General features: G+C 43.0%; 2 protein-coding genes across 3 annotated transcripts in view; both read right to left on the bottom strand.

Moving 5' to 3' along the window:
- Window positions 1–25,563, bottom strand: part of LOC118401366 (kelch-like protein 25) — a 997,662-nt gene that overhangs the window by 405,475 nt on the left and 566,624 nt on the right. The window lies entirely within an intron of this gene.
- LOC118400862 (NT-3 growth factor receptor-like) overlaps window positions 14,593–25,563 on the bottom strand; it is a 321,289-nt gene continuing 310,318 nt past the window's right edge. For both annotated transcript variants that reach the window (XM_052475038.1, XM_052475039.1), the window contains exons 16-17: window positions 24,158–24,316; window positions 14,593–17,813 (exon numbers count right to left, since the gene is read on the bottom strand). In XM_052475038.1, the coding sequence (XP_052330998.1) occupies window positions 17,628–17,813; window positions 24,158–24,316 (345 nt within the window). In that variant the 3' untranslated portion in view covers window positions 14,593–17,627. The remainder of the gene's footprint in view (window positions 17,814–24,157; window positions 24,317–25,563) is intronic.

Here is a 25,563-nt window from a genome sequence, read left to right as displayed (position 1 = left end):
CAATATTATGGAGCTAATCGCAATTTCCGGGCGATTTCTCAGCCAAACGTGAAGAACAAACGGAGCTATTTCCCTACAAAAATAATATTTTGTGAAAAAATGAACTTTGGCTATCTACCTGGGAGTCTCGTGAGTGAAAACCACACAGCAGCGCCTCTTCAATCTCAGGAGGCTGGAGAAATGTGGCTTGTCACCAAAAGCACTCACAAACAATCGAGAGCATCCTGTCAGGCTGTATCATCGCCTGGTACGGCAACTGCTCCGCCCACAACCGTAAGGCTCTCCAGAGGGTAGTGAGGTCTGCACAACGCATCACCGGAGGCAAACTACCTCCCCTCCAGGACACCTACACCACCCGATGTCACAGGAAGGCCATAAAGATCATCAAGGACAACAACCACTCGAGCCACTGTCTGTTCACCCTGCTATCATCCAAAAGGCGAGGTCAGTACAGGTGCATCAAAGCAGGGACTGAGAGACTGAAAAACAGCTTATATCTCAAGGCCATCAGACTGTTAAACAGCCACCACTAACATTGAGTGGCTGCTGCCATACTTGTAAAAAATGTATCACTAGCCACTTTAAACAATGCCACTTTATATAATGTTTACATACCCTACATTACTCATGTCATATTTGTATGTATGTACTGTACTCGATACCATCTACTGCATCTTGCCTATGCCGTTCTGTACCATCCCTCATTCATATATATTTATGTACATATTCTTCATCCCTTTACACTTGTGTGTATAAGGTAGCTGTTGTGAAATTGTTAGGTGAGATTATTTGTTTGTTATTACTGCATTGTCGGAAGTAGAAGCACAAGCATTTCGCTACACTTGCATTAACATCTGCTAACCATGTGTATGTGACAAATAAAATTAGATTTGTCCTTCAGACAAGGTGGTGACTGAAAAGGTTGTGTTGTTTGATGCAAGAAACCACCTTACAAAATACAATGCATCATTATTCCCATACCGTTCTTACAGAGAATCAGACAAATTATGCTACCCTCTGCCTATTGGCTACTTAGCTTATTCAAGCTTGTCTCAAAATAGAACACTGCCCTTGTAATACAAAAAAAGCTCTTTACCTGACTGGCTTTTCAAAGATGTCTCGAAATGCCTGCGTTTTGTGCTCTTGTAGGAAACAATCACTCACCCATTGCTGACTAAAACGTATCTATAACTGAGCTGATAACTTACTAACTATCAAAGGTTATGAATAAATGTACAAATGTGCACATACATGTAGCTCTCAATTTGACCTCAAAACAAGCCATCTACTCACGACCACTGATGCTGTAAAAACAGTCCAGATCAAAGTGAATGGCGATGGGACAAGACTGTACCTACCAATTGAATATTACGAAATGTGGGTAGGAAGTACCAAAAAAAAAAAATAATAATAATTTCACAGATCCATATATGGCAATCGTCTATTTTCATATAGGCCTACCGAAGCTCTAATTGGTTATGGCGCACCGGTCTGTGTAGAATATTCGCCTGAGTAGTGCCTGGCAATGCAATAGAATCCGAAGCGTTCTTTCAATCTCATGCTTTTCTACGCGCACTGATATTTCTTTAGCGAATGTACTCAGTTTAGTGGTAACATTGCAGAGAAATTTCAAACTCTCCAGGGAGAGTTTCTTTTTCATTTTATCATTGACCCCTTGGCATAGCGGGACAAATTCCCATGATTCTATGCTAGAATCGGGTCGAACAATTAGCGTGACAGCTAAAATGGCTTTGAAAACATAACGTCAGCTAATAGGGAGAAGTATCTAACAAATAAACTACCTTATGTCATTCACTAATTATAAACTATTTCTATTTAATTGTAATTTGGGTGCATTTGTGGATGAAAATGTAACTTACTCAACCTTTAACTAGAAGGAAAGGTGGAATGGTTTTCTTCTATACTTCAGTTATATTCAGGTTGTCTAACATTGGAAAATCACAAATAAAACTCTAGAAATATTGATGTATTTTCAGGATAATGATGTTCAGCTTGATATAAATTGTGTCATTGCTATAAATCGATCATTGCTAAAATACCTTCCCTACATGCAATCTAAATGAGCCTGCAGTGATTATGCTGTACTGTGCACATTTAACCTTTATTTAACTAGCAAGTCAAATTTAGCAAGCCAGTTAAGAACAAATTCTTATTTTCCAATGACAGCCTACTTATAAAGCACCCCCGCCAAACCCTCCCCTAACCCGGACGATGCTGGGACAATTGTGCGCCGGCCTATGGGACTCCCGATCGCAGCCAGTTGTGATACAGCCCAGGGTCGAACCCGAGTCTGTAGTGATGCCTCTTGCACTGCGATGCAGTGCCTTAGACCTCTGCGCCACTCGGGGACCGAATACTGTAGGGAGGTCAGTCACTTACCATTGCGAATCCTCTCAAAGACTTGCCATTTCAACCAACGATATTATTCATTAGTCATTCAGTTCAATCTATGCATTTCTTAGTAAACCATTTTTGCAACATTTTGACTCATAACATTTCTATTTCAAAGCAAATATACACCATTTAGAGCCAGGAAAGGCATTTGAGGCCAATATGAAAATGACGGGGACATTTCAGAGTGGAAGGCTATTTTGATGGCCTGGTGAGAAGGTATAATAACAGAGGTGGGTAGGATGAAGTCAGTCTGAATCCAAGGCACTATTTTTGTCCTCATATGCAAAAAAGTTTTTGTAATTTCCCAGCCTCATTTATGTGGTGCCTCAAGTGGTGTCTGACCTCTTTGCAGTCAAAGTAAAAACCAGTCAAAAGAGGAACAGTCTGCTGACATGTATTGAGGCATGGTGATCCCTGGCATCATCTGTTCATTTCAATAGATCATATATGACTTTTAAATTGAACAAACCAACACCAAGCACTTTAAATAATACAGCATGTCAAAACCTTTCTGTCATAAACCTGTATATCATGCCAAGGCACATGCCCTGGTGCCTTTATATTAAAATGAGAAAGGATTTCTTCTAATAGAGGAGAGGAGTGGAAAAGGCTAGGTCATCAGACAGGAATGACAGACATTATCTCATTTGGAATCTGCTGGCAGAGAGCATGAGAGCACGTCAAGCTCGCTCTTCCCTCAAGACCATCTCACACTGTTTTAATTACAGACACGGGTACAACTATCTGCATGCAAATTAAATCTCCATTAAGGCCCTGTCTGCTGCTTTACCCCTGGGTCAGTGGCACGCATTGGCAGTGGAGGGATCTCTTCAGAAATAAAGAGTTATTTTCCAAAAAGCTATATCCACCAATTTTTCACATTTGTGTTTTTTCATCAGAAATGATTGCTTATGGGTACCTTTATGTGTGGGTAAAATGTGACTATTCTCAGATATTCATTCATAGGATTTTAGATGTGTATGAAAATGTATATATTTTTACAAAACACTATATATGATGCCTTTAATACTCGCTTTGAGGCAAGCAACACTGAAGCATGCACGAGAGCACCAACTGTTCTGGATGAATGTGTGATAATGCTCTCGGTAGCCGATGTGAGCAAGACCTTTAAACAGGTCAACATTCCCAAAGCCGCGGGGCCAGATGGATTACCAGGATGTGTACTCAAAACATACAAGGACCAACTGGCAAGTGTCTCCACTGACATGTTCAACCTCTCCCTGACTGAGTCTGTATTGCCTACATGTTTCAAGCAGACCACCATAGTCCCTGTGCCCAAGAAAGCGAAGGTAACCTGCCTAAATGACTACAACACTCCTTCCATTGCCTCCAACAGCTCTTAAACGCTAGTAAAACGAAGTGTATGCTTTTCAACCGTTCGCTGCCCGCACCCGCCATGCTTCTTACAAAGCCACTCCTTCGTTGCCCGGGTGGGGTATTTGGGATCATTGTCATGCTGAAAGACCCAGCCACGTTTCATCTTCAATGCCCAAGTGTATCTATGATGAAAATTACAGGCCTCTCATCTTTTTAAGTGGGAGAACTTGCACAATTGGTGGCTGACTAAATACGTTTTTGCCCCACTGTATAGTGTTTTGGAATTAAACTCTTTAAATAGATTTACAGCTATCAATCACACTCTTTAACGGGGAGAGGGTGCGTGAAAAAGACAAGTAAAGACAGAGTGGGAAAGGGAAAAATAGGGACCTTGTTTTGATCATAACAATAATGTGCTGTAGTCCTGGAAGTGAGTTGCTGATTGTCATTGAATAGGGATAAAAGTTACAGACAATTTATGTGTATTCAGAAACTCTACCAGAGTTAACATGCTGCCTGAATGACTCAACCCATGGAGTCAAATTATTTGACTCCACACTACTCATTATACAGTGCATTTATAGCACTGGATTTGACTTTAATAAGTTGTCAAATCCAGGGTCCTAATTACACTGTATAATGAGTAGTGTACAGACCTCCCATAGAGACATAGGAACAGCAGCCCACTAAGATGTCAGACTGAGAGTTGTGAGACTGCAGAGTATGAAGAGTGGCTGAGGTTGGCTGGCAGACTAGCAGGCTGGCGGGGTGGCAAGCAGGATGGAGTACACTTGCCCTCTCTGCTGGGGTTGTGGCTGAGGAGGTTATCAAGGTCCTGCAGGTGGAGGAGAAAGGAGAATAGACAGTGTGGGAGCCTGCCCAAGAGACACCCAGCCAGAACTAGCAGTGGAGGCAAAGTGATTTCCTGGCCTGGGATATATGAGTGTGATGACAGCTGAGGCTATATCATGCTCCAGCCTGGTGGGACGAATACGACTGAATTATTCCCTTCAAGGTCAGACTAATGTTGGTCAGTTGGGCGGAGACTGGACTAAACTACACATGGGTAATCAACAGATGATGAGGATGGTGATGATGATTTATGCATTTCCCACTTCAATAAGTGATACAGCATGAATGTACCATCATCAATATACCTACACAACTCAAAGGTTGGGAACATAGAATATCATCTTTAACATGTAACACTATCATGACTGCTGCTTTCATAACACATTTATCACATAATAAAAAATACAAAATCACGAGATTGGAGTTTTGTGGTTTTGATTTATTTATAGAATAGGTCTACATAAATCATTGTTGGATACATACTTAATTACAGCTGTTTTTAGTTTATAGATGATAAGTAAACAGAACACAATGGTTTAAAGATGACTTACAAACAGAGGAACCATGAGATAACTTCACACCTTTTTCCCCTAATCACTCTAACAGGGGTTGGACACACCGAGAGATAGAGAGAGAAATACTAAAGAGAAATAGCAGAATCAGCGCTTAGCTAAAACTTCTCATGTGAAAAATACATTACCAATGATGCCAGAGGGTGTCACAAAGTTATTATTTCAACCGTACATAGCTTGATGGAAATGAAAACACAAAGTACTCGTCACACAGAGATAGAGAGACATTTCCATAAACCCTTGACTCAATTCCTCCAGTCACAACTCCTCAGGTAATCCCAGGTGGAGAAATAGCCGCACAGGGAACAACACTCTTATACAGTAGTTATGGCAACATACAACTGCTTCAAACATTTAAATATTGCACCATATTTCATAGGAAATATTTACTGGAAGATAAATATATTATTAAGATCAAGAAGCTATGGAAAAGTGTTGGTGTGTACAGTATAGTAGAGTATGAAGCCTACTACGTGGATAGTATAACGTATAGTTTTTTTATTTATTTTTATTGTATTTTTGGTCTTTTATACAATGTATCTGATATAGTTTGTTTCATCAGATGGAGAGTTGTATCTCCAACTCTAATCAATACTATAATCGTATCCCCATGGTTGGGTGACCTCAGTTATGCATTGCCAGTGATGTAAAAACATTGTACATAACACTGTAATATATTTCTCTCCCACCAACATTTATCGGAAGTGGGATTCATCATATTGTTCATGGGAAACTGAGTCCTGTCACATCTCTCTTAGTTTGATCTACCTTTCCTCTTTTGCCCTCCAGCTACTGCCTCATTTCTAGAGGTTGGCAGGAACCGTGATGGGTTGGCACTGAGACTGCCACAGCATGTCACCCAGCAGACACACATGTACCTAGACAGGCTGGACAGACTGATTGAGGTGGTCTGCTCTGCTTTGCTTTGTTAGAGAGTAAAGTGATGATGGAATCAGTGAGGCTGTGCCATGGTGTTCAGATGAGATGGTATACTGTGCTGTCTGTGTCTGGACTTGTCCTGATGCTCACAACCTCTCAGACAGGTTTAGCTGGCTTCAAAGCAGAAAGCATTGTGCCGTGCACGCTGACAGCTTTGTAGGGTTTCCTGGATAGGCTCCTTTGTGGATGAAAGCCCTGCTACCGCTAGGGGGGAGAGGCATTTTGTTCTGAGTGAAATGTAAAATGTGGAGCTTTGCTATGTTCTCTCTGCCTAATAAAATCAATCAAACGCTTGGCAGCCTTAGTCTGATCAGTACAAAAGGTGGGACTAGAAATGACAGAGTGGATGACACACTGTGTCCGCTCAGCAGAGGCAGTAGACCCATGTACAAACTAATAACACACACACACACACACACACACACACACACACACACACACACACACACACACACACACACACACACACACACACACACACACACACACACACACACACACACACACACACACACACACACACACACACACACACACACACACACACACACACACACACACACACTGAGATCTAGATTACAAAGTACCATTTCCCATGGAATATGAAATCACTCACACTATATACCAGGGATCATCAACTAGATTCTCCTTGAGCGGTTGGTCATGGGGCCAGAACATAATTACAAATCATTTGTAAACTGCAAATTGACCACAAGAAGCCCAAACGGATATAGTATTGTACTAAAACAGAATAATTTCAAACCTCTCTATTAAGCTTGGGAATACTTTGGAACAGATATCCAAAATTAAAATAACTTGGGGGGAGGCAAATAACATCACCTGCCGCCAGTTGGGAAACCCTGCTATATCCCCTAAACTTGAACATTCTATAGCCGTGTATATCATACCCACAGAACATACCCACAGAACCAACCTAAATACCATATTGTGATGAAAATGCATGGACGTGTATCAGAAGGAAGTATAGTTATGGTGTATAAAAGAAAGAGAGTTAGGTTTTCAAAATGTCATGCAATGAGGCGAACAGTGTCTGATCTGAATGTGCCAGAGCCTCCATCTCTCTCTCTCTCTGCCTGTCTGGTCCTTCTGTCCCTGCTGGGAGCTTCTAACCAGGCTTGTCTGCATGGTGTCAGTGCAGGTGCCTGCCTCTGAGGACGGCCACCCTCTATCTCCTCAGCACAGATGCTAATGGAGAATCAGGAAGCATGCTATTTACCACCGTACTGTACTTCATCCTTATTCTGAAACATTACAGCAGTGTCTGCCACTCCCTTAATCCAACACACTTTAATAAAATGCTCTCATCATCAACAAACAGTGAGTGTGCTACAAAATGTGGACGTTCTTTTATGGCTTTGGCCTACTTGTGTTATTTTGCAGCAATGTAAACTCAGCAAAAAAGAAACGTCCTCTCACTGTCAACTGCGTTTATTTTCAGCAAACTTAACAATGTGTAAATATTTGTATGAACATAAGATTCAACTACTGGGACGTAAACTGAACAAGTTCCACAGACGTGACTAACAGAAATGGAACCTCTCAGACGGGGGGGGTCAAAAGTAACAGTCAGTATCTGGTGTGGCCACCAGCTACATTAAGTACTGCAGTGCATCTCCTCCTCATGGACTGCATCATATTTGCCAGTTCTTGCTGTGAGATGTTACTGCACTCTTCCACCAAGGCACCTGCAAGTTCCCGGACATTACTGGGGGGAATGGCCCTAGCCCTCACTCTCCAATCCAACAGGTCCCAGACGTGCTCTATGGGATTGAGATCCGGGCTCTTCGCTGGCCATAGCAGAACACTGACATTCCTGTCTTGCAGGAAATCACGCACAGAACGAGCAGTATGGCGGGTGGCATTGTCATGCTGGAGGGTCATGTCAGGATGAGCATGCAGGAAGGGTACCACATGAGGGAGAAGGATGTCTTCCCTGTAACGCACTGCATTGAGATTGTCTGCAATGACAACAAGCTCCAGAGTACAGGCCTCGGTGTAACGCTCATTCCTTTGACGATAAACGCAAATCCGACCATCACCCATGGTGAGACAAAACAGCGACTCATCAGTGAAGAGCACTTTTTGCCAGTCCTGTCTGGTCCAGCGACGGTGGGTTTGTGCCCATAGCCAACGTTGCTGCCGGTGATGTCTGGTGAGGACCTGCCTTACAACAGGCCTACAAGCCCTCAGTCCAGCCTCTCTTAGCCTATTGCGAACAGTCTGAGCACTGATGGAGGGATTGTGCGTTCCTGGTGTAACACGGGTAGTTGTTATTGCCATCCTGTACCTGTCCCTCAGGTGTGATGTTCGGATGTACCGATCCTGTGCAGGTGTGGTTACATGTGGTCTGCAACTGCGAGGATGATCAGCTGTCCGTCCTGTCTCACTGTAGCGCTGTCTTAGGCGTCTTACAGTACGGACATTGCAATTTATTACCCTGGCCACATCTGCAGTCCTCATGCCTCCTTGCAGCATGCCTAAGGCACATTCACGCAGATGAGCAGGGACCCTGGGAGTCTTTCTCTTGGTGTTTTTCAGAGTCAGTAGAAAGGCCTCTAAGTTTTCAAAACTGTGACCTTAATTGCTTACCGTCTGTAGGCTGTTTTTTTCTTAATGACCGTTCCACAGGTGCATGTTCATTAATTGTTTATGGTTCATTGAACAAGCATGGGAAACAGTGTTTAAACCCTTTACAATGAAGATATGTGAGTTTATTTGGATTTTTATGAATTATCTTTGAAAGACAGGGTCCTGAAAAAGGGAAGTTTATTTTTTTGCTGAGTTTATATTCAACAGACCTCCCACTGTTCCTGTGAATTGAGGGTTTTGTGGATGGGTAGAGAGAAATTGTATCTATCTGGGATTTAGTTACATCTAGTGGCCTCACTAGGACTGAGATGAGGAAGTTTAATGAAACCCCCATTGCTATCAGCTCCAAGCAGGAATCAGCTCAGTGCAGCTTGAGTGTAAAAGGTCAAACACTATGTGCCCTGCCTACGATCCCTAGCCATATCCTCTCCCAATAGTCTACAATAGCACATCTCGTCTACAACAACAAGAGACTACAGGCATCGTAAGATAATGAAAAAAAGAGTGACTTCTCAAAACAAACTTGAATATTTAGCGATGGCAACACTGTGAGCTGAAGTGGGGGTTAGTTTTATCTTTGATCCTGCTGTTGCAGCCCATGAATTGACACAATAATCAGAGATTATTAGATTCTTGAAACAGCCAGACGCTCCTCTCACAGTAGCTATTGCATTTAGAAGTTAAACTTCAAAGCTGAGCTTAGTGCGGGGCCGACTGTTAAAGCAAATAAATTAAAGGTGAAGACCATTTAAATAAAGACACTCCTGGTTGTAATCATACTGAAAACACAAAGGTCCTCTGCAAGCTGACTAACAGTTCTGTGGTGTTCTGTGGTGTAATAGCTTTACATCCTCTCTCTGTGGTGGAAAAAAACAGAGAAACTATTGGCCCTGTAGTCAACAGAGAGAGAGGCAGAGCCCTAAACACAGCTATTGGCACTGGCCCTCTGGCCCAACCCTTCCCACTGGAGCAGCCAGCCAGGAAGAGGCAGGAGAGGAGAGGTGGGCTGGATCAGTGTTTGTTCAGTGCTTCCATTCCAGCACTCCAACATCACCTCCCACTCAGTGAGCACAAACAACATCTCCCAGAGATAGGTACATACACGCACGCACACAGAGAGAGGGAGAGGGCAGAGCACAGGATAGCCATAAGATTTTGCGAATGTAGTTCTTGTAATTTCTTATATCTCTTCGGAACAGTTCTATGCCAGAATGTGGAGCCCAGCGAGGTATATGGCTCAGAAAATGTACCTGTCGCTGTACTCCTAATTATCCCGAAATGATGAACGTTGAAAACGAGAAGTTTGGAATACTGCACATTTTTTGTTAAACTGATGTTGTCGTCAGAATGATAGGCTAGCTAATGCTATAGCAGCCCATTGGCTTCCATGAAAATGTGACGCCTAGCGTTTGGGTGAGTAACTACCAGAAGTGTTGTGGAATCGATTGGGTTGCCTTAGTATTAGCTAGCTTGCTGACGAAAACAGATGTTTCATTAAAAACTAGCAGTATTTAAATCTTTTCAATGTCTCATTCTGGATAAAACATTTTTTTTAACCAGGCAAGTCAGTTAAGAACAAATTCTTATTTTCAATGACAGCCTAGGAACAGTGGGTTAACTGCCTGTTCAGGGGCAGAACGACAGATCTGTACCTTGTCAGCTCGGGGATTTGAACTTGCAACCTTCCGGTTACTAGTCCAACGCTCTAACCACTAGACTACCCTGCCGCCCCTGGGATAATTAGGTGTACAGCACCATCTCCCATCCGTGGAATGATGTATGTTTTCTGAGCGATATATCATGCCGGCCTCATTGTGTCCTGATCAGCCTGCCATTCCGACCTTACAGGGAAGATGTACTTACAGCGACCGTAAGGTCGTAATCTTTAGACCTTACGGTTGCTGTAAGTACATCTTCCCTAAGTACAGGGGGGATGCGAGGCAAGGAGGTAGGTGGATGGGAGGGTGGCCAGTGCAGTCAGAGCCGTGGATTGGAGGGCTGGAGATGCTTTTTGCATTCCAATGAGACTCCATCAGAAAATGTTCAGCATCAAGGTTAATCTAGATGTCAAAGTCTGCTGACAGTGGAGGAGATTGCTCCTGGGTGACATCCTGTCTGAAGTCTTAACGCTGCAGTCAATTTCATCCCTCCCTCCAGGAATTGGAGTCAGGCTTGCCATTTTTGTGGACGTATGCATCACTGTATATGGCAGGATTTTCTCGTGTTTTGTCATTGTATGATGCATGTGGTATCAATGCTGTGTCTGAATGCATCTAGGACAACAGTCAGATCAACTGTGATTGGCTAATTATTTCAAACAAGCTCGGCCCAAAAAAACACAACATGCAAAGTCAAGGTAAATCAGTACAAAACTGCTTATGAGACAACTGTCATAGTTATATATCATAGGACTAACATCTGACAGAAAATGGCATCACACAATCTTATTTGAACTTTTCTTCAAAATACCTATCTTCTGAACCTGTACGGTTTTACTGAAGTCTCCAAGATAAAAGAGGTAACTGCTGGTTTCTAGTCTCATAAATGAAGAGGTGTTTCTAAAATCAGACACATAATGTTTTATTAAATGCTTTGAAGGGAAGTCAAAAAATATGAATTATGTAGGGAAGCAGAGAGAGGATATAACTAACTACCTGTTGTTGGTTGGATGGCTGTTCTGCAACACCAGCACTTATGCTGACTCCATAGCGCATAAGATATTCATCCTGTCCACAATTCAGTAACATTACCTTATTGAAAATTATGAACGTAGCAGCAAAACTTGATAAGCTGGCAACAAGAAAGTATCTTAGACTATGTTTCTGGTGTAAGCTTGCAGTTCCAGCTGATTGTATGGGGACTATTGGAGACAGGCAGGCAGGCAGGCCGTGTGTGCGTCTGTGGTGTAAGCAGCCTAGCTCCACAAGCCCCTGGGTTATGAAGTGCTCAAAGAGAGCTCATTTCAACTGCAATGTTCCGCTTTTCTGCTTCCCACCTCACTCCTCCCTCCTCCCCATCATGATTAAGGTCTTAAACCCCTCATCAATCGTCAGCCTCTTCACTGCAGAAGCTCTAACAGGACACCGGCAGCCTGCTCTGTTCTGCTCTCCTATCTGCTCTGTTCTGCTCTCCTATCTGCTCTGTTCTGCTCTCCTATCTGCTCTGTTCTGCTCTCCTTCTGCTCTGTTCTGCTCTCCTATCTGCTCTGTTCTGCTCTGGCCAGTAGACAGCACTATGCATTGCCACCGGAAGATGTTTGGAGGTGGGGATGTTGCGATTTTTACCCTGTTCGCGCTACAGACAGCTGTCTCGGTCCGCTAATACAGGACTAATAAAGGCCCAGTGTACAACTTTTGTGAGATTTTATTTGATAAAAATTTGAATGAATATATTTTTGGATTACGATTTTTCAGGGGGTGCTACAGCATCCTCAGCACCCCTAATTCCCACAGCTATGGTGCTATGTCCCTGTGCTAAAACATGCAAGCATATGACCTTGCACCATCAAAGCTCTGCTCTGCCCTCCTCTCCATAGCTTCTGACCTGCAGGGATTACACCCAGCATGGCCATCAAATGTAAGGGATATCTTAAAGCTGGGGCCAAAAACTCATTTCATTGGTCATTTCCCCCCTTGTCTGCAAGGTGTACTGGTTAGAGTGAGCTGCAACCTTTGGAGCTGCCCCACTGTCCACCTCTTCCCTGTCACTGTCACTCTCCCTGGATGATCTCTCCACTCAGTCACACACCATCTCAGGCCATCTGTGGTATTCTTAGAAACAACTAATTCATCTATTTCCTCTCTGCTGGCTCTGGGGGATAAATAATAAATATACTTCACATAAAGACACATTGCCCTCCAACGCTCTCTCTCTCCCCTCAATAGCCCTCTGAAAGTCCCCCATCCACCGTCTTCCCCCCCGCTTGCTGCTACCATCAGTACTAAAGCATACTCTGTCCATGTGTCATTGACAAAGTAAATGGGGTTAATGCTTGGCTCTGGCGGTGGCCTGTCTGTCACAATCACACACCTAATGATGGGAGTAATCCTGAGGATACAATGACAGGAGTTGTGATGTCCCACTCCCAGGCTATGAAGGGACTATGAGGGGGCTATTAGGGGACTATGAGGGGGCTATAAGAGGGCTTTGAGGGGCTATAAGGGGGCTATGAGGGGGCTTCAGGTCCTTCTGTTGCTCAGTTGGTAGAGCATGGCGCTTGTAACGCCAGGGTAGTAGGTTCAATTCCCGGGACCACCCATACGTAGAATGTATGCACACATGACTAAGTCGCTTTGGATAAAAGCGTCTGCTAAATGGCATATATTATATGGCATATATTACAAGGGGACTATGAGGGGACTATGAGGGGACTATGAGGGGACTATGAGGGGCTATAATGGGACTATGAGCGGGCTATGAGGGGGCTACAAGGGGGTATGAGGGGACTTTGAGGGGGCTATGAGGGGGCAGTAAGAGGGCTATGAGGGGACTATGAGGGGGCTACAGGGGGACTATGAGTGGGCTATGACGGGACTATGAGTGGGCTATGACGGGACTATGAGGGGGCTATAATGGGACTATGAGGTGGCTATAATGGGACTATGAGCAGGCTATGAGGGGGCTACAAGGGGGTATGAGGGGACTATGAGGGGACTATGAGGGGACTATGAGGGGGCTATAATGGGACTATGAGCGGGCTATGAGGGGCTATAAGGTGGCTATGAGGGGACTATGAGGAGCAGTAAGAGGGCTATGAAGGGGCTATAAGAGGGCTATGAGGGGGATATGAGGGGACATGAGGGGGATATGAGGTGGCTATAATGGGACTATGAGGTGGCTATAATGGGACTATGAGGGGGCTACGAGGGGACTATGAGGGGGCTATAATGGGACTATGAGGTGGCTATAATGGGACTATGAGCGGGCTATGAGGGGGCTATAAGGGGGTATGAGGGGACTTTGAGGGGGCTATAAGGGGACTATGAGGGGACTATGAGGAGCAGTAAGAGGGCTATGAAGGGGCTATAAGAGGGCTATGAGGTGGCTATGAAGGGGACTATGAGGAGCAGTAAGAGGGCTATGAAGAGGCTATAAGAGGGCTATGAGGGGGATATGAGGGGACTATGAGGGGCTACGAGGGGACTATGAGGGGGCTATAATGGGACTATGAGGTGGCTATAATGGGACTATGAGCGGGCTATGAGGGGGCTATAACGGGGTATGAGGGGACTTTGAGGGGGCTATAAGGGGACTATGAGGGGGCTATGAGGGGACTATGAGGAGCAGTAAGAGGGCTATGAGGAGACTATCAGGGGGATATGAGGGGAATATCAGGGGACTATCAGGGGGCTATGAGTGGACTATCAGGGGGCTATGAGTGGACTATCAGGGGGCTATGAGTGGACTATCAGGGGGCTATGAGGAGACTAGCAGGGGACTATCAGGGGGCTATGAGTGGACTATCAGGGGGCTGTCAGGGGATATGAGTGGACTATCAGGGGTCTGTCAGGGGACTATCAGGGGGCTGTGAGTGGACTATCAGGGGTCTGTCAGGGGGCTATCAGGGGTCTGTCAGGGCTATCAGGGGTCTGTCAGGGGGCTATCAGGGGGCTGTCAGGGGACTATCAGGGGGCTGTGAGTGGACTATCAGGGGGCTATCAGGGGGCTGTGAGTGGACTATCAGGGGGCTGTCAGGGGACTATCAGGGGGCTGTGAGTGGACTATCAGGGGGCTGTCAGGGGACTATCAGGGGCTGTGAGTGGACTATCAGGGGGCTGTGAGTGGACTATCAGGGGGCTGTGAGTGGACTATCAGGGGGCTGTCAGGGGGCTATGAGTGGACTATCAGGGGGCTATGGGTGGACTATCAGGGGGCTATGAGTGGACTATCAGGGGGCTGTCAGGGGACTATCAGGGGGCTATGAGTGGACTATCAGGGGGCTGTCAGGGGGATATGAGGAGACTATCAGGGGGCTATGAGTTGTAACACCAATGCCTAAATGTTCCTTTCCTCAAAGTTTACTATACTTGTAAACATTTTCAATCTAGTGTTGTGCAGACTGTTCATAAACATGTCTCTGAGTCTGTTGGTTCCTATAGGATCTTTTTGCAACATCCTCAGAAGTGACATCTGTCTGTTTCCTTCCAATTAGGACCTAATCCGGCATGAATGGGCTCTGTGCACCCCATTTGATGAGTAAAAGTCACCCTATGTTTTTTTCTTTAAATTATAACGAGTTTTTAAAGTGTGCCTCTATTTGAGTCTGTGCTGGATTTGTGCACTCATCCATGGACGAGGTGTTCGGAAAGGAAGAGGGCAGAGTTGTTAACTAGCGGAGATTCAATCATAGGAAGGAGCAGGATAGGGTTGTGTGGTGTACTACCAGGGGAAATCTCCTCGTTTACTTTGCCTGAGAGATCAGGATGCATGCAGGTGCATTGTGACGTTATTGAATGCAGACAGTCAGTCAATGTAGACAGTCAGTCAATGCAGACAGTAGGCAGCAGCAGGCCTGAAGACAGACAGGAATATTAAAAGAAGTGGCATCTTATCGCACATAACCATGTCGGAGTCACACCACTGTCGTGGAAAGCTTCTGCAATCCCCTCCGTGCTTTGTCATACAGAGACAACTACTGGATTTTTCAAAATATGAAGAGAAGAAATAAACTAAGAGACCAGATTACAAATGTTCCAGTCACTTTCCATTCCAATAGTCGGATGCACCTCGGAAACTTTGCAGATGTGAACTCAGAGATTAAGGTGAAGACGAGTTTTTGCGATGTTGTGATGAGTAGGCAGAAAATGGAAACGCTTCTTTTGAAGTACTTGCAAAAAAAGATGAGAAAACGTTGAGTATGTCGCCTTTCTAACATGAAGGAACTTTTCGTTGAAATAAAAGTACATTATTTGTACGTTTTGACCAGAGAATTTATATTGAAGCTTTTAAAATACATTTTTGTTGAAGTAGACAAATGATTGTGTACATAAATGTTAATATGAAAATGATCACAAAATAATATCTCTCCTTGTTAAAGAAAATGCAGATAGGCAAAACATGGTGCCAGTATGGCTCAGTATTGAATAATTATGGATGTATCATTGGGGTGTTATTGAGACCAAACACAACCTTGAATGATTCACATTACTCAGCAAAAGCAGAAGCAGCGAGAGACAGAGAGAGGAGAGAGGGAGAGAGAGCAGTTTCTCCCGAAGCCCCAGTGTTTGTCATCACAGTGCAATGTTTCAAACAGCCCCCATAGCTACAGAGTGCTCTATCACTACTACTTAATGAATAATCCACGTCACTGTGTTTTTGCCAAGTTTGCTATTGTTTAACATTGGGAGAGCTGTGGAACATAAAGGATCGTTTGCTTAATGGAACCTTGTGCACATTGAGAGAAGAAAACATTCTCAAGCCTGCATTAGATCAATGCTTTTACTTGAATCTAAGTGTTTAGAGTATGGAAAATGAGAGGAAGGTACTGCACTAATGTATAGTGTTACGATGTGTATAATGTCCAGTAGTGCATTGCCTATTGTATGAAGTGACAGAATTGAAACATCAGGGTGATGACTATTTCAAGGCAGTTGAATAACATTATTCACAACCTGGAAAACAAGATAAAGTGTAGTACAATGTCATAAAAATGTACTTTTTAGGAGACAGCAACTGACAGATAATAATGCAATATCATAGCTATAGCTCTTTTCTCTGGCTAGATGTACTGTACATGAGATACATGACTATTACTAGAATACACTGAAAGAACAAAACAATGATCTGGGATGAGAGGGAGTGGGGGCCTATGTAAGATCTTCATAATCACTTTCTACTTTACTGTATGCTTCTTGCTGAAAGTCTGTCCTGATGACTCTACTGAGTCTAAATCCTCTTTATGTCACATCCTAACATCCTGACTCACAATGTCACATTATAATCACATGTTCAAAATGATAAGCCTAAATAAAGTAGATGAAATTCATTAAAACCAACAGAAATAACATAGTAACAAAAAATGAAATATTATCAAAATATCTATAGAATTCACTCACCATAACAACACATCAAGAAACTAAAATAGTCTAAATAGGAAATGAAATAAGTTAACATATTTTTTGTGACATAGAAATGTACAGTATATACATTCAATTTTAAATTAAGATGTCTGTGTTGATTGGTGGCTCTGTCTTTTCTATGAGTTCACGTCTCATTGAAAAGCTGTTTCCCATCAGTAACTAATCACCTCGTTGGATCTAGAGTCAGAAGATAGATCCAGCCAATCAGAGTGCAGTAAGGCCTACTTTAATAAGTCCCTGCCAATTGTCTGACTTGCCAATATCAAGCAGTCATCTCCAACATGTGACATACTGTACCTTTAGCGAGAAACATGGCAGATATCCACACTTTGAAAATAAAAATAAATTAAAAATATATATAATATATATTTATAAAAGGAAAAAGAAAATCACCTGGGGAGTTTGATCTTCTGTCAAGATGGCAGGATCCCAAAAGCAAAACACATTTCCAGGGTTTTCAGCTTTTTTTTATTTACTTTGTTTGGTGTTTTTTTTTGTCGTTTTCTTCCTGTTTTTTTGTTGTTTTTTTGTGATACTTTAAGTTGGCTGTTTTTACGAAAAACTTGAAGTATGTCCTCTTCATATAGTATACAGCAACTGTACATTTTTGAATGCAGGTAAACAAAATGTAAAAGTGCTTTTTTTTAAGACTGTTATCCAGTGTATCGAAAGGAGTAGCAGGCACTTAAGTCCATCCCCATTTTGTAGGTGTTTGCCAGTGGAGCAATAAGGTACTCGTTGCTTGAGTTATTCCTGGGTTTTTATTCATCTGTTGGGTAGAGACAGACAACAAAACAGACAGATCGACAAAACTCAACATACACTAGCCCAGGATGTCCAGGTAGACAGGTGTGGCTTTTCCCAAGGCATAAAGGATTTTCTGGATGTCCTTGATGTTCAGCCTCTGCTGGGGCTCCCTCTGCCAGCAACCCAACATGATGTCATACACCTCCTTGGGACAAGCTCGTGGCCTCTCCAGAACCCGTCCTTGTGTAATACACTCGATGACCTGGGGTAGGAGAATGAGAGCGATAGAGAGAGAGAGTGGGGTCACTCATTACAACCCAATTTTGAGCATTATACTGTTTGTCTAAAGCATAACAAGCCATTTACAGGCAGAATGAGGTTTTGCTTAATCAGCGTTGTTAGCACCCCTGAGGGTATGGCACCACACTATTTGTACAGCAGTAATTATATGAGTGCAATGTCAAGGTCATAAAGCAGGTTTCAAAGTATGAGGTTTTGTAGTACACATAAACAAACAAACTTGCAGTGTAGTCAGCGTAGTGTAGTTCATGTAATATCCCTGCGTCAGACATGCCTGTTAGGGACATGCAGAGTAGGGTTGAATACTTTCTCGGTATTTTACAAATGTTCCCTCGCAAAAATAAATCCCTTTTTTTCCTGGGTAACCCAATATTTCCCATCAAAACTGGAAGTGTCATTATAAAGCATATAAAGCATATAAATATGTCTGAATTTGATTCGAGCATTTATTGTTTTGAAACTTCAAGCCTGATGCTACCTGAGCTTGATGAGCCATACATTAAAGACATTTTATGAGCCCAAGCCCAAAAAAGTCCAACTGATGGTGTCATTATTCATTATTATATACAGTGCTTTGCGAAAGTATTCGGCCCCCTTGAACTTTGCGACCTTTTGCCACATTTCAGGCTTCAAACATAAAGATATAAAACTGTATTTTTTTGTGAAGAATCAACAACAAGTGGGACACAATCATGAAGTGGAACGACATTTATTGGATATTTCAAACTTTTTTAACAAATCAAAAACTGAAAAATTGGGCGTGCAAAATTATTCAGCCCCTTTACTTTCAGTGCAGCAAACTCTCTCCAGAAGTTCAGTGAGGATCTCTGAATGATCCAATGTTGACCTAAATGACTAATGATGATAAATACAATCCACCTGTGTGTAATCAAGTCTCCGTATAAATGCACCTGCACTGTGATAGTCTCAGAGGTCCGTTAAAAGCGCAGAGAGCATCATGAAGAACAAGGAACACACTAGGCAGGTCCGAGATACTGTTGTGAAGAAGTTTAAAGCCGGATTTGAATACAAAAAAAATTCCCAAGCTTTAAACATCCCAAGGAGCACTGTGCAAGCGATAATATTGAAATGGAAGGAGTATCAGACCACTGCAAATCTACCAAGACCTGGCCGTCCCTCTAAACTTTCAGCTCATACAAGGAGAAGACTGATCAGAGATGCAGCCAAGAGGCCCATGATCACTCTGGATGAACTGCAGAGATCTACAGCTGAGGTGGGAGAGTCTGTCCATAGGACAACAATCAGTCGTATATTGCACAAATCTGGCCTTTATGGAAGAGTGGCAAGAAGAAAGCCATTTCTTAAAGATATCCATAAAAGGTGTTGTTTAAAGTTTGCCACAAGCCACCTGGGAGACACACCAAACATGTGGAAGAAGGTGCTCTGGTCAGATGAAACCAAAATTGAACTTTTTGGCAACAATGCAAAACGTTATGTTTGGCGTAAAAGCAACACAGCTCATCACCCTTACACACCATCCCCACTGTCAAACATGGTGGTGGCAGCATCATGGTTTGGGCCTGCTTTTCTTCAACAGGGACAGGGAAGATGGTTAAAATTGATGGGAAGATGGATGGAGCCAAATACAGGACCATTCTGGAAGAAAACCTGATGGAGTCTGCAAAAGACCTGAGACTGGGACGGAAATTTGTCTTCCAACAAGACAATGATCCAAAACATAAAGCAAAATCTACAATGGAATGGTTCAAAAATAAACATATCCAGGTGTTAGAATGGCCAAGTCAAAGTCCAGACCTGAATCCAATCGAGAATCTGTGGAAGAACTGAAAACTGCTGTTCACAAATGCTCTCCATCCAACGTCACTGAGCTCAAGCTGTTTTGCAAGGAGGAATGGGAAAAAATGTCAGTCTCTCGATGTGCTAAACTGTTAGGGACATACCCCAAGCGACTTACAGCTGTAATCGCAGCAAAAGGTGGCGCTACAAAGTATTAACTTAAGGGGGCTGAATAATTCTGCACGCCCAATTTTTCAGTTTTTGATTTGTTAAAAAAATTTGAAATATCCAAGTGTCCCACTTGTTGTTGATTCTTCACAAAAAAATACAGTTTTATATCTTTATGTTTGAAGCCTGAAATGTGGCAAACGGTCGCAAAGTTCAAGGGGGCCGAGTACTTTCGCAAGGCACTGTATAGGCTACAGCACATTACGAACAAGTTACATCAGGAAAACAGATAAGCCCATTAATGTAACTATGCTGTCTTGGGTAAATAAACGATACAAGCTCCAGTAGGCTAATCTTTTTGAGGGTGGACTGTATTACTGTACTGTATTACTGTACTGTATTACTGTACTGTATTACTGTACTGTATTGTATTATGCCGTATTATTTGTCTGAAATGATGCTCCTTGTTCAAACTGTCAAGCTGAGAGAGAACATGCAATGATGGTGCAGGACATGCGGCCTTCAAAGTCACAATTATAGGATAGCAAATCTGGTTGAATTTGGAAATATTATAGGGCCTATTTTACATTTTTACAATTAGTAGGCTGACGCATATCTTTCATAATATTTCCCCTAATGTTGTGCGACATGAGTATTAGCCTACTTCCTATTTCTCTTTCTATTGTTGCTTCATTCCTTCCTCACTTTCAACAATTCAATGAAATACATTTTGATGTCCTTATCTTCATCATTGTAATGACATGCTTGAATAATTTCGGACTAGACTAAGATGCAGACTGCCTTCACTTCTCTTCACGAAGATTGAATGGTTATGGGTGACAGGTGTAAATAAATAACTGATTCAGCCTACCACCATCAAGCATTTTCTCTTCCCCTCTTGAGTTCTATTGGCTGCTGTACGTAACATTCAGCCAACAAGAGCTTGCATCCCTCTTCGAATAATCTATTAGTATTTTTTCCAGCAAGCTATTCTAGGTTAGCTTTTCACGGGGCTCTACGAGCTAAGTGTTTTAAGGCCAGCGGTGCACAGGTGCGTATCGCACAAGAGACAGAGGCACTTGCATAACCCATCATTCATTAGATATATGGCTAATACTGCATCAAATGTATTACGTGAAAGGGTATGATAAGACGTCTATATGAAAATAATGATCTATTTTGGATGCAATTTGAATGGAATTGATGGAGAAAGAAAGACCGCGAGAGCGTCGGCTGATTTAAAGCAACTAAACGCAAAAAAGAAACGTCTGCTCACTGTCATCTGCGTTTATTTTCTGTAAACTTAACATGTGTAAATATTTGTATGAACATAACAAGAGTCAACAACTGAGACAAAAACTGAACAAGTTCCGCTGACATGTGACTAACAGAAATGAAATAATGTGTCCCTGAACAAAGGGGGGTGGTCAAAATTAAAAGTAACAGTCAGTATCTGATGTGGCCACCAGCTACATTAAGTACTGCAGTGCATCTCCTCCTCATGGACTGCACCAGATTTGCCAGTTCTTGTTGTGAGATGTTACCCCCTCTTCCACCAAGGCACCTGCAAGTTCCCGGACATTTCTGGGGGGAATGGCACTAGCCCTCACCCTCCGATCCAACAGGTCCCAGACGTGCTCAATAGGATTGAGATCCGGGCTCTTTGCTGGCCATGGCAGAACACTGACATTCCTGTCTTGAAGGAAATTACGCACAGAAAGAGCAGTATGGCTGGTGGCATTGTCATGCTGGAGGGTCGTGTCAGGATGAGCCTGCAGGAGGATGTCTTCCCTGTAATGCACAGTGTTGAGATTGCCTGCAATGACAACAAGCTCACTCCGATGATGCTGTGACACAACGCGCCAGACCATGACGGACCCTCCACCTCCAAATCGATCCCGCTCCAGAGTACAGGCCTTGGTGTAATGCTCATTCCTTTGACGATAAATGCGAAACCGACAATCATCCCTGGTGAGACAAAACCGTGACTCGTCAGTGAAGAGCACTTTTTGCCAGTCCTGTCGGGTCCAGCGACGGTGGGTTTGTGCCCATAGGCAACGTTGTTGCTGGTGATGTCTGGTGAAGACCTGCCTTACAACATGCCTACAAGCCCTCAGTCCAGCATCTCTTAGCCTATTGCGAACAGTCTGAGCACTGATGGAGGGATTGTGCGTTCCTGGTGTAACTCGGGCAGTTGTTGTTGCCATCCTGTACCAGTCCCGTAAGGTGTGATGTTCAAATGTACCAATTCTGTGCGGGTGTTGTTACACGTGGTCTGCCACTGTGAGGACGATCAGCTGTCCGTCCTGTAGCGCTGTCTTAGGCGTCTCACAGTACGGACGTTGCAATTTATTGCCCGGCCACATCTGCAGTACTCATGACTCCTTGCAGCATACCTAAGGCACGTTCACACAGATCAGCAGGGACCCAGGCATCTTTCTTTTAGTGTTTTTCAGTCAGAAGAAAGGCCTCTTTTGTTTCCTAAGTTTTCATAACTGTGACTTAATTGCCTACCTTCTGTAAGCTGTTAGAGACTTAATGACCGTTCCACAGGTGCATGTTCATTAATTGTTTATGGTTCATTGAACAAGCATAGAAAACAGTGTTTAAACCCTTTACAATGAACATCTGTGAAGTTATTTGTATTTTAAGGAATTATCTTTGAAAGATAGTGTCCTGAAAAAGGGACGTTTCATTTTTTGCTGAGTTCATATTCGAGTGATATGCTGCAATAAAAATGTACAATTAAAAATATGGTGGCCCCCGAAATCCAGATGGAGATGTGTAAATTCGAAATGCGTTCAGTCCTTATATTACTGTAGCATAGACTATGTTGCAGAAAATGTAGGCCTACCTGTCACAAGACAAAAATTCAACATTCTTAAAGTTGGCCTAATTCTCTAAATATATGGCTCTGGGGACATGTTTCATTTCACAGGTGATCCCTTTGGGGTCGAGGGGAAATTGGGTCTCTATGAGTTGTATTGATCTGTGTTTGTTCGGTGTGTTCTGTTGAATGGCTATGAGAATAACTGCCTCACGTTCCCATCCACAGACACACACACAAAGGAAGCCGGACATGAACAATCATTACCAATGAATCCACTCTGTGCAGTTCAAACAGGTCAAGGATGATAATGTGATTGCCATGCTAGTGAAGCACACCTTTGAGTTTTATGTTATGTTATTGATGTTGTCATGTTATTTAGCTTTGCTGCTCATTTTGATTGGATAGTAGGTGTGTTTATTGGTACATATCATATTGAGACCTGTGTAGCTAAAAATAGGACAACTTCAAGGTAGGGTTAAACATATCAACTCCAGTAAGTATGAAACTTTGTTCTGCTGTCTGTGTTTATTTTAGGAGCATTTTGAGTGGCTGTGTTGTCGTCAGCGTGATGCTCTGTCTGCACAACTGCAGCCAAAAGGCTCTTTCCACAGGCGTTCGTTGAGTCAGTGAGTCACCACAGCCCCCCGTCTGCAGCCCAGACCGGGCACATTTACATTCACAGCACATTCACATAATTCACATTTATAAAATACTTCTGTCTGGGGCTCTGGTTATGGTTTCTATACCTATGGCTGGCTTCAGGATTGATTCATAATGCTACTTTTCAGGTCTCAACGTAATGGGACAAGCAAATATATAAACAATGGCTCTGTCAGACTGTACAGCTGACGTTTGGCTGGAACTTGGGGCATTGTTGTTCTGACATTTTAATTATCATGCCTTTTTAAAAAATGGTGGAATTGGTTTGGTGGACTATTGAACTCACAAATGAGTATAGTCCTTCATAGCTTCTGTCAATGTCAACAGTGTGATGTCTTTATGGTGGTTGGTTGAGAGGAATTTCAGTGGCACAGTGACTGTCTGCACATCATCACTACTTCTATGTTCTGTAGATAGAAAGCCTGGTGTAAAATGGCTGTTGCTCACCTCACATGCCATCCCTTATCTTTTATATCTATGGTGGCTGTAAGACTTATGCGTGTGTTTGTGTGTAAATGGGAGTAATTTAATTTCAACACTCTCAGCTCACACTAACACACTAACAGTTGCTGCTCTCTTGTCATCTTTGTTTAAGTCTTAATTGATTTCTCTTCTGGTCCAATATTGAGCCCAAAGGCCACTCTAAGAATAGGCCAATTAGCCTCTCCCACACTGCACCATTCTAGGGATTAGTAAGAGCGTTATGAATCACTGGCCCTGATTATCCACTGATGTGGTTTTAGTACGAGTGTGACTGTTGGATGGTAGTCCTTGCCGAGGAAGCAACAACTGTCGAATGCACATTATTGCATTGTGTGGTTATGTTGCTTATTTTCATTTCTGTTTTTCAGAAAAAGAGCAGAATACAAAAGATGGGTGTGCTACAGTACCTCGTTGTTGGCCAGTTGAAACCATGGCTGCTTCCCGTAGGTGAAGATCTCCCAGAGGATGACACCGAAGCTCCACACGTCGCTCTCTGTGGTGAACTTCCTATACATTATGCTCTCAGGGGGCATCCAGCGGATGGGCAGCATGGTGTGGCCTCCCACCTGTCAGAGAGAGAGAGAGAGAGATAGAGAGACATGGAGGGAGAGAGAGAGATAGAAAGACAGAGGGAGAGATATGGAGGGAGAGAGCGAGAGGGAGAGATATGGAGGGAGAGAAAGAGAGCAAGAGAGAGAGAGAGAGGGAGAGAGAGAGAGAGAGAGAGAGAGAGAGAGAGAGAGAGAGAGAGAGAGAGAGAGAGAGAGAGAGAGAGAGAGAGAGAGAGAGAGAGAGAGAGAGAGAGAACAACAGATATCAGCACAGTGTTATGGACCTGGGCTAACTGGATTTAAAACAACTGGAAAAGAAAACAATTGTACATGTCAAAGAAAATGACATATTCACCAAAAGGCATGCAGAAGACACATTTTGAATACTTCTAGATGGTCTTTTCTAGTTTATTTTATTTATTCATTTATTTCTGTTAAACTTGTATTTTTCTTATAAAATATTTGAGAAGAAGGGAAACCTACACAGCCCTGTAACACAGAAGATGAAGAAGAGTCAAATGAGGCTCAGCTGGGAGGAGGAAGAGAAGATGGAGCCAAGAGAGGGAAGGAAAAAGGATCCATTAAAAGAAGTTTGACAGCTTCAAGCCATGCAGCAACATAAATGGTCTTCCCTTCAGCCTTCCCTTCCCACTGACAGATATTAATCCATTAAAACAATGAGTCATTCATTATCTGTGCCCTCGTCTTTAACTCAACTGGATTGTTTCTAAATCTTTTTCCTAATCATGTCAATTACACTGTGTATAATCACATCCGTGGAAGGGTTGAACAAAGAGTGCCATTTCAATAGGGGATGTCTGATTATTGTTACTTTCAACTCTTAAGTGGTAGCTGCATATTAATTACAGAGCTCATTGGCACTGAACTCACTATGGGTCAATGTATTGACTGAGCATGTGAATACAAAGAAGTTAACATTACATTACATTCCCACATTGCTGATACTGTAGCTATAAAGGACCAGTCTACCATGTCTGCCATCGATAATATCATCAGTTTCCTTCAGGTAATTATGTATTGTTGGTTTATCTTTGTTAAATTTGGCCCACTGAACATTATAATAAGTTGTTCTGTTTTACATCTCCAATATACTCACCCCTTCCTTCTCCCCCTCCTCCTCCTCCTCCTCCTTGTCCGCCTGCTCTGCTTTTTTAAGATTTATGACGGTTTATTAATGAGATTATGGTAAAATGTCTGCTGGACCAGGTCCCATAAAGCCTGTGTGAATATGGAACCCTAAC

Source organism: Oncorhynchus keta, chromosome 22 (assembly GCF_023373465.1).
Source record: "Oncorhynchus keta strain PuntledgeMale-10-30-2019 chromosome 22, Oket_V2, whole genome shotgun sequence".
NCBI lineage: Eukaryota > Metazoa > Chordata > Actinopteri > Salmoniformes > Salmonidae > Oncorhynchus > Oncorhynchus keta.
Note: the sequence above shows the minus strand (reverse complement) of the source record. Positions and strands in the feature narration are given on the sequence as shown.